The following is a 16,078-nucleotide window of genomic DNA, read 5'->3' as shown; positions in this document are numbered from 1 at the left end:
GTTTACAAGCACTGAAGTATAGCTATTAAAGATTTCTAGTCTGCATTATGACAGTGGCACGGTCATGCTTGGCAAACAGGCCAATATCTGAGCTTATGGTTGTCAGATGTCCCAAATTCCCATGTTCATATTATACCTCCAAATACCTAGGGTTCTCCTCCTTCACATTGTATTTCTCTACAGAAAATAACCAAGACTAGTAAATTCAAGGGGGTTGCTCATCTGCTTGTCGGTATTTAGATAATGGCTTGTCTTTCAAGAACATCAGTCAATTTTTCTAGTCTTTGTAGTTGGCTAATGATAAGACAAACCCTCAGCACTTCAAATAAAGATTTAATAGACCATTTTAAGGAAAATAAACATAAACATGAGGTTAATGACAGCGAGCATACTGTAATTTTATGGTTGGATTTGATGATCTTAAGGGTCTTTTCCAAGCTAAATGATTCTATGTTTCTATACTTATGCTCTGCGTCTGGGAGACAAAGCTGCAAGGATCATCTGGGTCACTGGCTCCAATTTTCTTCAATCACAGGAAAATACAATCAAGTGCTGAAAAGGGCATCAAGGGGACATCAGTCCTGTGACCACCAATCTAGGCAATAAAAAAAAATTTTAAAAACAAAGTCTGTTGTCAGCAGATTTAAATTATTACCCCTCTCAGGAATTTTTCCAGAGGTATAGAAATTGAAAAATCTTGAAAACAACTGGTCTACAGCCATCCCAAAGTAAGAGGCCAAAGACCAGAACTACAATGCAACTCAAGAGGAGAGCAGAGGAAATTCAGGCCATCATGGTGGCCCCAACAATATCAAGAAATGTATTATATCGAATAGTTCAGAAAATCCCGAGACATAGATCACAACCCACACAGCACAGAGAGTAAAAGTGAAATAAGTAGCAAGTCCTCACTTATCTCACCAGGGAGAAAAATTCCTTCACAAGTCCACATCTAGTTTAACCCATTTCTAGTTTAAGCAAATGCAGTTTAGCGATAACAGAATTAACCAATAGGTGTACCAGCCTAATATACCAAACATCTCATCACTTCCTTTGGCCACTCTGGTACTTTGGGTGATCAAAGGATGACAGTGAAGAGAAGGGAGGGAAGGAAATAAGGGATGAAGCAAAAGACTACCATGCACCTTAAGCCATGTTTCAAGAGCTAGATCCCTTCTTGGGCCCTACAGACAGGTCAGAAGGAGGCATGAAGTATGTGATAACACTACATGAGCACTGGGAAGAGGAACTCCAATTCCAAGGACACCTACAGAGGTCACGAACATAAAGTTTTGTCTTCCTTACCATGCTATACGCATCAGAGCTCGGCAAGCACATGGGAGTCCCATTTCTCTTCACCTGGTAATTCTCATTCACCAGCAGCCAGAGTTAGAGTCAAACTTCCACAATTTAAAACTTAATCCAGGACCAGCATCCAGAAAATCAATTGACCTTTCTCTGTATCAAGATAACTAATACTCTCAACAAGTTTACTTCCTATATTAATATTTTTCTATAGAAAAAGAGGTAAAATAAGTTTCCTGTAAAATCTTGTCAAAAAGAGAATATAATTATGGAGAGAACGGACTAATCCTTTTTTAAGCCAATATATCCATCCTGAGACAACCTTCAATATACTTTAGAAAATTTCAAGCAATATTATCAGCATTTAGGAAGGAAAAAGAACGTCTTGAGGCCAGTCCTGTCAGCAAATATTTCCCATCTTCAGCTTAAATCCCAATATTATTCCAGATGAATGCATTGCAGGCACACTTTTTTAAAGCACTGTGAACACTCTATTACATTGATGGCCACATTTTTCCCATGCGAGCCCTTATTTGCAAATATGGATACGCTGGAAAAAAGGTAACTGGTAATCTTTTGGAAAGAACACAGACACACTTCATACTAACAACCTCTCATTAAGAAACTCAAAGGACTTTTTAAAATTAGATTTATGACACCTCGTCCAAAGTACATCTGCATTTGTCTCTCTGTATGGTTTCATGAAGATAATGATTTTGTCATACCTGTTAGAAAACTTTCTGGCCAAAAGCTAAAATAATTTGACGTAGGTTTATTTCTTTTTAAATCAATATAATTTCACCATAAATATATATAAAAAAAAAAAAAAAAAAAAAAAAAAAAAAAAAACACGAATTGCAAAGTTCAGATATATACAGACCTTTCTTCAGGAGCGATTTCGTTTTCCCTCATGCATGCTTATTTGAGCTTTAAACCACCTTCCTCAGCTGCTTTGCATTTTATCAATGGTATCATAAGTTTTTCTATCAATTCTCAAGCTATTTATTAACATTGTAATAACATGCTAAGTCTTGAAGATCCCACTTAAAATTCTCAGCTTCAAAGTGTATTTTCCAAAGGCCCGAGGACCTATGACTATTTCCCAATTAATCTGATAATCTGACAAGCTATTTGCAAATCATACATTCAAAGTAGCCCTGAAGAGCTGGAGATGATAGACTTTTAAAAGACAGAACTCTTAATCCACATATTTATTTGTATTTCCTAAGCCCAATACACCTCACCAACAAAGGAGTTGGGAACAGATTTAAATTGACACAAGCCTTCATTTTGCCTTAAGGCACTTTCCAGGGGCACTGGAGCCAACAGGGCCTTTCCAGCAGTCACTATGCTGTTCTACATTCAAAGAAACTCCTCCTATTTCTTCTTCAACCTCAGAGAGAACAGTCTTACCTTATTAGTTCACCAGATTGTCCCAGGAAGTGAACTGCGCGATGCAGGCTTACGCCTTTTTCTGCTTGTCCCTTGATCATCTTGTGCCTGAGTTTAACTTGAATTTAACTAAGTAAAGTGTCGTATGTATGTATGACACATATTTTTCTCTAGGGCCTTGTATAGTAGTTGTCTGGTGTCATGCGTTGCATTTTACAGTGCACAAATTTTACAGTTAACTTACACTGCATGCACGGGTTTTGTACAGAGGTAAACTACGCCCTTGGGCAAATAGCAGTGCTATTTCTGAAAAAAAATAATATAAATGCAACTTTATACATTATAAGTCTGTCACAAATTACAGACTGTAAGCTTTTCTCCCCTGAAAGCCCAAAAGAACATCAACATTTTAAAGCACATTTTTCTCTTTTTACAAACATGAAAGATCCAAAATAATTTATTTCCCTGCTAATTACCCCACGTAACAGCTTATTCATTTATTTTTCTGAGAAAATAAATTTCAGAGCCAAAACATCACACACATCCTGCTCCAAGCCTTCCTCTTACAGCATCCTTTAGGAGACGTGCCACTTCCACTGACTCAACACAACCACCCACAACTTCTCAAGGCAGGAGACAAGACTCCAGTTTACGAATTGTCTCCCTACAGGCCAGCAACAATAAAAGACCAGCTAGCAGGATTACCAAAATCCAGTTTAGAGCCCCATTGCCACCATAAGTGCAGGACATGAACTCCTGTCTTTGATCAACAAACTTTATTTCTTGCATACCCATCAGGTGCATTTCTGCATGTTGAGCTGCCTAAAGGGCAACGTCTCTTTGAAGATAATTAGCACAAGAAAGAAAATAAAAAGGCATTAAAATTATGACAATACATAGTCTGCCTTCTAGTTCATGGACATTTTATGAAGTATTTTTTGACCAAATTACCATTTTAGTCTGGATGCATTTAACTGCCAGTGTTGCCAGAATGCCCTATAGCAAATATAACTGACCACTGTTGTAATTTCTTTTTTACATTCCTGATATTTTGCGATTCTTTAGAGCTACTGTGATGGTCTCGAGGAGCACCTCTGGCTTCTTGGCCATGTGTGTTCTCCGTTTCCTTACATTGTCAGAGACACACAGCTTTAAAGGTTAAAATCTAAACTAAAATAAAAAAGAGAGGAAGTTTACCCATCCTGTCAGTGAAAGCAGGATGAAAGACTTAATTCTGTAATGCAAACCCCAGGCTCACTGCAGCAGGTAACATAGAGGAAGCTGCATAAAACTTAAAGGTTTCCCCTGGCGGTCACTGAAAGGCGGTAAGTCTCCCAGGGACACACATTTCACTTCCATAATGCAGTTCCACTTCGTTTAATGTAAATGGAAAAGACAAAACCTTAGTTTTCTGATGTAGACATAGTAAACATTTACAAACCTTAGAATATGCTCTGAAAAAACATCTATGTACTGCTGCCAACAGATGTTGTCATCATGATGATTAAAATGCAGTGGAAATAGAATAATCCAGCAAATCACAACAAGCATGTTCATAAAATCTATTGCATTGAGCAGTGGCAGGGAAGAGGGAAGTGTGGGGGGAACACCATACTACCAAACAAGAGAACGCAGGTAAAAAAGACATCAGAATTGGGAGAAATAATTTACTTTTACAAACCTCATCATTCTACTTCCTAGTGAATCTACTGTCTGTGTAAAATGGGGCATGGCTGGAAGTGAGGAGGTGGGTCTGAAAAGGACAACCACTGACAGGAAAGCACGTCTCACCAGCTAGATGCCTTTGAGAAACTGGAGTTTTAGTGAAGAATCTCAGGCATAGAGATACCAGCTACAACTGTACGGTCCCTGACTTGGCAATAAGACACTAAGAAGAAACCAAATGGATAACAGAAGGAAGCCCTTCCTGAGATAAATATTAGGTTACTGAAAAAAATCTAATGAAAGACAGCAAAATGGTTTTTGAGAACTGGGATTTCAGATTTGATTCAAAAAGAATCAGGCATCACTAGTCATTGCACTGCCCAGGTGACTCTGAGTTTTAGCTGACACTGTGTTTTATTTTTAAGCAATGGTGTAAAAGCAGAGGACACACCATGGTCACAAAAATGTAAACTGTCCTCAACACATGACAAGGTATTAAGCCTTCAGAAACCCATTTGTGAACCAGTCCTGCCACACCATTGCCAGTGCCACAGGCAGAGAAGGGAGGGAAAGATGACTCCAGCCACCTGCTTTAAGAAGGCTGGCTCTAATCACGCTTGACGACAGCACTTCTGCTTGCCTGTGCAGCTGACTTTGCAAGTACCCATCCAGAGGCAAGGCAAGACCCCACTGGCTGCCAAAGCACTGTAACAAATTTCATGGGTGCGCTAACTCATGGCTGAGGATACAGCTTGTCTAGAAGCCTTGCTGCAAGACCTTCCTCCCAAGTGTTCCCTAGGAGCTACCACACACAGTCCATCAGCTCCCTTACAATTTGTTGGGTTTTTTAAAAAGAAAAAAAAAAAAAGCTAGATAGTGCTGAAGCATTAAATTACTTTCCCTGTGGACTGTACAATGCTTTAATCCAGATATAGGCACTCTCATTTCAAGCTGCCCTGGGCAAGTGACTTTCTACAAGCAGAGGTTCAGTCAACGTCAACTTCTGCTAGACCATATCTTTCTCCTCCTTGTCCTGTAAGCACACTTTGGAAATGCCTTTTCTTCTCTCAGGAAGGGAAGTGCCTGCCACAGGCTGATTATTTGCAGACTGATTACTTGCTAACACTGTGGCACCCCTGCCCTTCTCCAGTCTCTTTAAAAATCCAGACCCATACTGTGCAAGCATCTCACTCAGACCAGAGGACATGCAAGCTTTTTCTCTTTCTGTTTGGGTCGCTAAGTCCTACCCATATCAAAAACACTGTTACTTCCAGAGTAACTGAAGTACTTCAGGACAAAAGCAAGCTGAAAGGGAAAAAAAAAAGTTTCGGTAAAAATAAACTGAAGCAGATAATTGGGATGTTCGCTTTTATTTTTTGCACACTTCAACATCCTAGCCCTCTGTGTTTTGACCCTTGCAGACATCACATCCTAAGTTCCTTTTCTCTGAGCCTCAGATAACTGTTCTCATTCCAAAAATATCCTCAAGTAGGATAGAAAATGGACAAAACATTGGTCCTTCAGACTAAAATGCAGCTAATATTACACACAAGACAATGTTCAATTTATACCAAAGTTTTCCTTGGAGTTCTAAAGCATTTTTTAAATAAATGTAAAAATAAGTCAAGGGTTTGCAAACATACAGAAAACACATGGAGAAGCTCTGTCTCCCATAAACCAACTTCTCCTTCCATCATCCTGAGTTTTACCTCTATCCAGGAGCAGAGAGTTTAAGAAAACAAAGGGCTATGGAAATGCTGCTCTAGATCATTACACAGTTTCTCCACTGAAAGTATTACCAAGCAGCAAATAATTAGTATTTCCTAAATATCAGGTAATGGTATAAAGTAGAGTACTTTACCCGCTGACAAAGACAATTCTCATTAACTTTACAAACATTCATTTATATGGAAAATCCTTTTATTCGCTTTCTAAATCAGAACAAACCAGATTGTCAATGAGATTTTGAGGATATTGAAAGTATTCCATCAGCAATGCTACTAGTTAAAATCTCAAAGACTCAGATAAGTAAGTTAAAAAGCAGAGGATTAAACGACTGGACTGAGAAATAACTGGAGTGACTGGACTGAGAAACAGGATACATAATGAGAGCTTGGACTCACTGGGAGTTTTTTGGTTTGAGTTTGCTATATTTTTTAAGAGAGACAGTCATTTCTTAGATATTATTCTGTTGAATTTAGGGGGAAAAAATTGTTTTCTTACTGTCCTTTTACTCCCTCTATGAAAGGTTGCTAAGGGAATGGTTCTCAGTAAGGTCAAGCAGTAGAAACCCTGCTGTGTGTTTTAATGCAGTCAAACACCACTTGAAATTAATGCCTCTTAGTTCTTTTTACCTTTAAGCACTGGCTGTTAGTGCTTTCCAGTATTAATTCTTACTGCATATCTGAATATATAATGTAATAGGCAAAAGGAAAAAAAATGGACAGGCATCAAGATGCCACAATGGGGTCAAAAGAAAGGACGGTCACAAAAGCAGGGCCAGTATAGACAGACTCTTTCTGATAAGACAAACCTTTCAGGCTATGCAAAGCACTCCAAACCCACAAACCTGAATGCAGGTTCAAGCACAGCAATCAGGTCTCCAAATTATAATTAAACGCAAGCTATTAGGAAAAACATAAAAGAGACCCTTTCAACATATTTCTCATTTCAGATATTTATTGCCTTAAAGTTATGTAAATGGAAGAAATCTTGGTATATTAGCATATCATTATTATCTGCCTTTGAAATGATTACAGATCTACGTATGATATAAAATGAGATTCTCAAAATTCTGCACGCTATTTAACGGTCTCACTCCAATTTTGGACAAGAATCCTAATAACCAAAGAGCTACACTAAGGATCAGCATTAGCTGCTCCCTTTCCTCAGTGAAGAGTGAAATGGAAAGGATTCTCAGGATGGCACCTAGATTTCAACTTCAGAGCTGACGTGTTTGTGTAAGGTAGTCTGCATAACTTGTATGTGTCCTGTGCGTAAAATGTTTCATTCTTTGGTCTGAAAATTGGCCTCTTTCAACAGGTTTCCGAATGGAAAGAACCACACAGCATTTTTGTATGTAAGAAAAATCACTGCAAGTTCTATTACATCAAAAAAACCTGTCAAAATGCAAAAATAAACATGTAAGCCATTTTTCAAAATCATCAACTCAAATATCTGTAAATTACGGAAAAATCTCTTGCCAGAAAAGCAATAGCTATGTACGCCATTTTCATTCTAGCAGGGCACTTTCAGATAAGCAAAGACATCTGCTAAAAAACAAAAACAAAAACAAAACTTTCATTTCATATAATTATAAGACTCACACAGCAGTATGATTTCAACAATGCATTCTAAGTAAATTTTTCTGAGGGGCAAATTGAAAAAACATCTGTAAGCATGAGATGACAGAGACAAATAAAAACACAGCAGGGATCCCCCTCAGAGGGAATTTATTATGAATAAATTATGAAAAACATTTTGATCTTTGCCTAAAAAATGAAGAAGAGTTTGACTATGGTTCTTCTGAAAAGGCAAAAAGTTAAATCCAAAGTAACTATTTCAGCCAGAGTCTTAGTGTGCTGTAGTCTCACGGTCAGGCTTTGTTTCATTTTCCTTCCAGTAAATAACTATAGTAAGCCATGAACAGTTTTAATAAACACGATGTTCAAAGAATGTGTAGTTTTAACTCCTTTCACTGTATGGCTCAACCATAGCATGATAAATCACATCAAAATATTAAATTCATCTCATTCTGCAGGTATGAAGATGTAATTTAAAATGTAGTACTTAGATGGTCAATCCTCTAATCATCTGTAGCTGCAAGATTCTGAACACAGAAAGGCTCGAGGCATATTCCCTGCTGGACACATTACAGTAAGTCTAGCAATTAAATTATTTGTACGGGGTATATGGGCATGCGTGTATATGTATATGCATATATACAGATTGTATTTCACAGTTTAGGATCATTTTCTTTAGCCATTATTTTCACTAGATCAAGGTGAGGCGGTTTTATATACTTATTTCATGTTTACAGATACTTTTCCACAGTAATGACTGAGAAAAGCTGCCACAGACAAAGCACTCAGAAAATTATTTTCTTCAAGAAAAAAAAAATTAAGAAAGAGAAACAGAAAGAAAATCTTTAACCCTGAAACATATTTGCTAATATTTTTTTATGAACACTGTTTATTTCTGATCTTTTGGGGTAATTTCTAGCATGCTAGTTAATGATGTAGCATATTTTCTATAATGAAATCTTAGAATAAGAAACCCAACTGCAGCTCCTTGATAAATGAGCAGGATCGGCAGCAGAATCAGTGGGAAAGAGCATTAGGTACTGAAAAAGAATTGTAGCCTAACCTGCAGCTGCTCTTGCGTATGACACCCTTAAAACATGGGTGACCCACACCCAACATGGCAATAAAGGTATTAGCAAGTCTGCATATTAGAAGAGAGAGACGAAATTAGCTTAACCTCTGATGCAGATAGAGGGAATGAAAAAAATGTTTTAGACAAAATAAAACCCTTTTAACCGCAAAGCATGAAAACAACAAGGGATTCCCTATCATCCCACAGCAAGCAAGGGCTGAGACACCTCCTGCGGCAGGCTGAGCACGCCACCTCCCCATCACCAGCCTCCACCGAGCTGGGGCAGGGCTCTGTGCTCCCAACAGGTCCCATCCACGCTGTCAGTGTTTCCACAAAAAAAAACCTTACTACCTTGGGATGCTAAGCTGTGAGCCCACAGCAGCACCTCTTTCTTCCCCTGACTCCTCTCTGCCTGCTGCACCTCAATGCGTGGCACTGTTTGGAGCTGGCTCCCCGGGCAGCTCAGCCCCAGCCTGAAAGGATGGGAGCCTCTGCAGAAGCAGAGAACATGGCTGGGGTGGAACTAATCCCAGTACATCCTGTAAAAAAACCCAGGCTGTAGCAGGGATGTGTTTGAGTGGGACTGCCTCCCAAAAGTGCAAAATATTTTGCACCTGCAGTTAAACTGTGACCAGAACCTGAATAGCTGTGGCTACAAAGTACCAAGTCGCAAGTGGAATTAAATAACAAAACAAGCCTGTATTTGGATGTTTGCCCACAGTCTGTAGCCTGCCTTCATCCTCAGCACCAAACGGACTCCTTTATAGGCTATTGACTCCTTTCCTTCCTACTGAAGAAATCTGCAGGTCCCTGCTTTCAGCACAACAAAAACGCAAGAATGGGAAGAGATGGACATTTTAATTTGCTGTTTTCTTTAGCTCTGCAAAACACTCTGGTTTATAATACACTGAGCCATGCAACTATAGAGCATAAAAACACAAGCACAATGAGATGACAGTGTCACAGATGTCTTCACTGTGGCAGTCCTTAACAAGTCTTGGTTTGGTCTCAGAGGGCACAAGGAGGTAAAACCGTTGAGCACATTCATCTCGCCGAGCAACAGCTTTTAGCTGCAGCAGACCAGTAGAAAAAACATGTAGTTGCACAGCAAGGCCTCTCTGACCATGGGAGGGAACCCCTACCTACACTCTTTCTGGTTGTTTTTTTAAAAGTAATGAAAGGTCAGACTAAAACTAGAAAAAAATGCATATAACAATATGTTCTTTCTAGAGAGCTCAGAGTTCACCTGTCAAAAACTTCCAAACAAGACCCTGTATCCTGATGAAAACGCTGTGAAATCTGTGTTCAAGCAAGCTGTAGAAGAAGAGCAGATAAAGGTAAAGTTACGTGACAATGAAAGACTCAAGAGAAACCATTGGAGAAAAATTAGTTTATGCTCTATTGATATAAACCAATCCTTTGCAATTCTGGCAGATGAGAATTTTTTATTTCTTATGTTTTACACTCAAAATCTAGGTACAGCCTATGATTTCTAGCTAGGCACCAAATTCCCCAATCCATTGCCATTGAATCAATAAAGCTTTCTTTTTAAGAAAACTAATAATTTGTATATGTAATATATTATGAATTTTCATCTTATTTTTTGTTTGCATTTGTTATGCTTCCCTTTCCTTTCTCTCTACTCTTCCATTCTGGTATTAAAACATCCTAACTCTAAAAACAACAACCTTCACTTCTGGGGCATGTGAAACTACAGCTCAACAAAACAAAATGTCTTACTCCACATTTACACAAACATCTATTTTGATGTAGCTTTATATGGTGGTGGATCTGGGCTTACCCAATGGCAAGGGGAGGGTTATCACCACGACCCAGGGGTATCTTTTCATGGTTGTTCTTATGTCTTCCTCTTCTATATTTAATAGCCACCTAAGTTTAAATTCTCCCGACAGAGAAAACAGTCCTTTGCCTGAAGTCTGTATTTCGCCAAAATCAGGGCACAGCTTCTGGCCCACCTGTGGGTTTCTAGTCAGGGACACTTGCACTACCTTGAAATAGAGTCCCAGGCTTGCAAAAAGAGCTATGCACAAATATCCCAAGACCCATGCGCACACACACAAACATACAGTCACTCTGCTCCTGCACAGTTCCCTACCACTGGGCAATGCACATATGACAAGTATAGCTCTGCTTGGGATTTTAGCCAGATGAATAAATGCAAGAACAGCAATGCAGCTGCTGAGTCCCATTCTCCAGGTCTGTATTTCATCTTAGTTATCTACACATTGATCAGCTTATACCTTCTCAACAAATAAAACTGTTAGAAGGCAACTGTGGTAGCAACTTGAAATACCTGTGCTGAGCCAAGATAGTTCAAGAACTATGCCAAGTACGTACCGTTACCAAGTCCTACAGACTATCATAAGAGATCACATTCACTCAATGGTATATAACACAGACATCCAAAAAATCAGCAGCTCTGAGTTGCCCTGAAACCACAGCAACATACACGGGACTGACAATAAACCCATTCATAGAACACCATTCTTGCTCTCGAATCACATTCTGATTTTCCAAATTTGTTCTGGTTTCCAGATCTGACAGCATTTTAACATCAACAAGCACACATACAAGGCTGCTCAAATTAGAAACAATTCATTTGAAATTGCTATGCAGAGAGAACAGCAAGTTTCAGCTCCAGGAAAGCATCATCCACAGAGAAACAGGGTTTTAAAGTTTCATGGTTTCTGAGTAGCTATCTCCTTTGGATCCATTCTCCAAAGAGCACTACAAAAGTCAAGCATTAGCTTTCCTATGCCCCAGTTTTGACCTACAGCTAACTATTCCCCCTCCAAAAGCAACATTTTTTACAATGTTTTTAAACATACACATTAGTTTTGTTTGGTTTTTAGTTTAAACATGCCATCATGTTTCCAAACCCAGCTGGAAACTTGTTTGCCACCCATACGTCATACACAAAGTCCCTTTTCAACACCAATGGCAGGCTCAAAAATCCCAATTTGAACTGAAAGCTTTAAAGTGTTTCTCATACCTTTGAGCTTGTTTGAATCCTTGAATCACAAAAAGGTTACCACAGTACTGGCTTAAATACACACCGCACACAAACAAACGCTTATTATCTCACATCGCAATCACCTAAGAGAAACTGAGCACATAGCCCTTTTGGAGGCAAGGATATAATTTAACATCATATTTGTGATTTGAGCTCATTTCCTTAGAATCATGTGAAAAGAACAATGATTCCCCATGTATATTTTCTCCCATGACAGTCAGTGAAAAAACAATTTTTCCCTCAAGTAATTGCCACATACATAAAAGCAATATTCTACAAAATGCGACAACAGCTTGCAAGCGCAAACAGACAACAAAGTCCTTTTTTATGCGTACACCAGGGTCTGTTTATTCTTTACTGTTACATCCCTTGCCACTGGAATTCCTGCCACCCACTTGCCACACTTTGTTATAGAGTATGAGTTCAGTGGGGCCAAAACAATCTCTTTACTTATCAGCACAACAAGATCTTGTTTCTGCAACGTATATTAAAATGAAAGATAATGATGGAACACAATTTACACTTTTTGTTAATTACTCTTCTCTGGTACCCAACACAACCATTAACATGAGTGTCTACCAAGTCTTTGAAGAAAAAGGATCTCTGAATTTTATTTACCTATTACAGTCACCAGAAACTATCACAATAGTGCCCTTCTCTCTCTAAAGCAAAACCCCTAAAGCTTTTTTTCCAAAATCTCACAACAATTCTCAGCACCTTCCAGCATTGAAAACTACTCCATTTGTGAAAGGCAAGGTATCTTCTGTTTGGCCTTTCGTTCTGCAAATGCACTGCTCCTACTGAGAAAACCCTACAGTTACTACTCTTCCATGCTTCCTACCCATGCAGAAGTTCTCCAACTGGGCAATAAATGCCAGGTCAAAGACGTGTTAAAAACTATCTCCATCAGTAATTAAAGTCTTGTTACTGTGTAATACACCTTGTTACATGGAGGGATGACTTACTTTCTATAATTTTACAAGCACAATATCATTGAAATGAAGGTCCTTGCTTGCAGCGTTCTTTAAAAAGAACTTAAGGAATAATTTACAATGTCATCTCACAAGACTCTGCAAAAGGCACTTCAAATAAAAACAATATTTGTGATTGGTTTGATTGCGTGAACTATTCTGGCAGTAGTATCACAATGGCCTATTTTTATTCCAGATTGGTTTTTACTATAAAAAGTTCCATCCAGTTATGAAACTAATGCTTGCAACATTGATTTCCATGGTGCTGCTTAGAAAGACACTGCAGAAGAATAATGTGGATGTCAGGGCATTTTATGTAGCAGTAGCAAGATTCTGCAAGCAATCAGGGCAGCTGATTTGCTCCAGGTTGTTTTGACTACTACGCGCAATATTCTACCAAAATGAGCAGGACATCCGTACAGTGAGATACAATGAGATTTTCCATCGTCAGAATGACACCAAGTAACACTGGCCAGAGAGGCACTGCTCAATAAGAACAGCCCAGCAACTTGTACATCCCGTGGATCATTCTGTCAGCATGTTGTATAACAGTTTCAAAAGTAGGAAATTAAATCTTGAGTAAAAAAGATCTGACCTGAACCAACAAAGCAAGCCAGGAAATTGAGCAAAGGCTGATACTCTTCTCTTAGCTCTCCCACTGTGGCAAGGTTTTACTCGCAGATAGGATCATTTTGTAGGCCTCCCAAAAGAAGACACATTGATATACCTTAATGAAGTAGTGACAGAGAACAATTTCTCTTTGGAATTGTGAACATTCATCGACTACTTCCTTAATTCTGTAGCATAGGATCAGTTCATTAAAGAGCAATTCTGATTGCAATGGATACATGAGCCCTGAAAGGGCATATTGGAAGGGATAGAAAGACACATCTTTGTTTACGTATATTCAGGTAGCACAGAGATTCTGTATCAAAAAGATTAAAAACCTGAGCAGTCTTTTCTGTGGCTTCAGCATGGATTTTCAGCTGAGAAATTTTATTTTCTTAGTAGCCTTCATAAATGTAATACAAATCTTCAAGGTTACCAAATAAACCAACTAAAAAAAAAAAAAAAATCCTGCTAGATCAAGAAGAATCCTCCAGTTGGTCATGCTTTTCTGCTTCCAACAAAACTGAGCAAAGGGACTCTGTCCACAAGACTGTCAGCTCAGATCCCAGGGCATTCAGAATAGTTTCATAAAGTTTTGCTTCTGAGAAGAGACATTGTTGAAAACAATTGTTCAGCCAGCCAACTACTGTCACTTCCATGAATATGAATAAGCTCCAATATAGGACACTGAGCTTTTGCAAATGTAAGAAGATCCAATTGTTCAGAGTTAATCTTTGCCAATAAATCAACCCGCCATTATTTAGAGATTTTTATTTTCCTCTGGTGTCTGACTATGTGGGTGGAGTTTTGTTTTAAAGTCCCCTTCTTCCCATTTTCACAAAGATTTTTTTCCTACTGCCTTGCTAAGCTTTCAGAGCAGCAGGAGGAATCTTGTTGTTAACGGGATCAGGCCCTTGAAAAGGTATATATTGCTGTTTCTCCTGAATGTGCATGATATTAGCTAGCACCTACTCTGAGGAAAAAAGATAGCAAAAGAAATTGTTCAGAGTTCATGAAAATTAACATTTGGTGTAATTTTGTAGCCATAATTTGCATGTACACAACTTAGACATAAATACATATGGATTAATGCAAATTTTCATCCAGGGAAAGGTTCACTCTGTGCTCTGTAAAACTAAGGGTAAGGCTGGTGATGAATCATTTTTTTAAATATTCTAGTCTGGGTATATAAATAGCTTTCTGTTTCTAGAATAATTACTACTGAAAAAACACAGCTTCTGAAATAACCTAGGCCATAATTAACCTTGGCTTCATTAAATCACAAATAATATCTTTTTAAAGTCTTATTTGTAAAGGCAAGCTGATTAATTTAAACGTTTCTCTTTGCAAAAATCTAATTGAAATGATTTACCTACATAGCTACTTGTCAGATCTTGTAAACTCTGGGAAGGTTTTCAGCCAGCGACTCGGCTACCTTACCCTCTCCCCAGCCACCCGGGAGGAGCTCCACTCTCACGGAGGGCCGCGCTGTCGCCGCCGGCCGCCCCAGCTCTGCTTCCCCTTGGGGTGCGTGGGGGCAGATGCGCAGGGAGAGGTGCCGGCTTGTGCCCCGCCACCTCCCGCAGCCGTTCCTGCAAGCGTCGAGACCTCCTGGCCGGCGCCGCACGACCCCCCCCTCCAGGCGGACCCCCTTCGTCTGCCCTGGCCCACCGCGTCCACGCGTGGGCCCTGCTGGGGGGACGGGGGCGGCGGCGGGACCTGGCCTCCCCCCCGCAGCGGCGGAGAGCGGGGGCGCTTGCGGATCCACGAGCGACCCGGGCGGCCCCTGCCCCGCCGCCTCCCCCGCGGCTGCCCCCAGCCCGGGCTGCCCTGCCCTGCGGAGCGCGGCTGGGCTGGGCACGGCGCCGCAGCCGCCGCACCGCGCCGCGCCGTCCCTCCCCTTTCCTTGTAAGACAGCGCCAACCCCCGACCGAAGAAAAGTTTCCAGCCGAGCGCCAGCACAGGTCCGGGCTGCCACCGGCGCTGGAACCTCCTCCCCGCCAACGGGGCCGGGCCGGGCCGCTCTCAGCCCCGTCCCGTCCCGGCGCCCAGCCCACTCGCGCCGTGGGTGCCGCCCCGGGGCGCTCACCTTCCTGCACCGCATGGAAGGGGTTGTTGGCCTCTATGAGCTTGATGGAGTAAGTGATTTTCTCGCTCTGGAGGATGTCGTCATTGAGGTTCAGATCCGACACCGCCTGCTTGAACACCTCGTCGTCCTTGGCAGCATTGCCTTCGAAAATGGCACCTGCGGGGAGGAAGGCGGCAGAGGGTGAGGAGGGCTCGGCCCCGCTCCTCACCGGCTCGGCCCGCCCGCCCGCTCGCCGCCCCCGGAGCCCCGCTCCGCCCTGGGCCGTGCAAAGCCCGGGCCGGCTCGCACGGCGCCGGGCGGGGCAGCTCCGGGGGCACCGGGCACCTGTGGGGCCGGGGCCAGGCGTGGGCGGCCTCGCCCCGGGCAGGGGGAAACGCAACCCTCCTCCGGGCCACTTCTGCTCTACCGGCATTTACGGCGCCCTGAACCGGAGCCACGCCGGGCGAGGGACTCGCTTCACCGGCGACGGGAAAGGGAGCGGGCTTGGGAATTAGACCAACTTTTTGCTCCCTGCTTCGCCGCTCCCTGGGTTGCCGCCTTTCGGGCAGCGGTTTATCGAGGCTCACCCGCACGCACGAACGCGAAGCCAGGATTTGTGTCCAGTAACCTGGAAGCTTTAATTTCACTGTCCTGTTTATG

The 16,078-nt window shown here is 41.2% G+C and overlaps 1 protein-coding gene across 1 annotated transcript in view; it reads right to left on the bottom strand.

Moving 5' to 3' along the window:
- GRID1 (glutamate ionotropic receptor delta type subunit 1) overlaps positions 1 to 16,078 on the bottom strand; it is a gene marked incomplete at both ends in the record, with an annotated part of 541,866 nt that overhangs the window by 524,020 nt on the left and 1,768 nt on the right. Inside the window, one exon of the mRNA XM_082309213.1 lies at positions 15,440 to 15,595. Within this exon, the coding sequence (XP_082165339.1) occupies positions 15,440 to 15,595 (156 nt within the window). The remainder of the gene's footprint in view (positions 1 to 15,439; positions 15,596 to 16,078) is intronic.

Source organism: Platalea leucorodia (assembly GCF_965183815.1).
Source record: "Platalea leucorodia genome assembly, chromosome: 4".
NCBI classification, from domain to species: domain Eukaryota; kingdom Metazoa; phylum Chordata; class Aves; order Pelecaniformes; family Threskiornithidae; genus Platalea; species Platalea leucorodia.
This window is presented reverse-complemented; position numbering and strand designations above follow the sequence as displayed.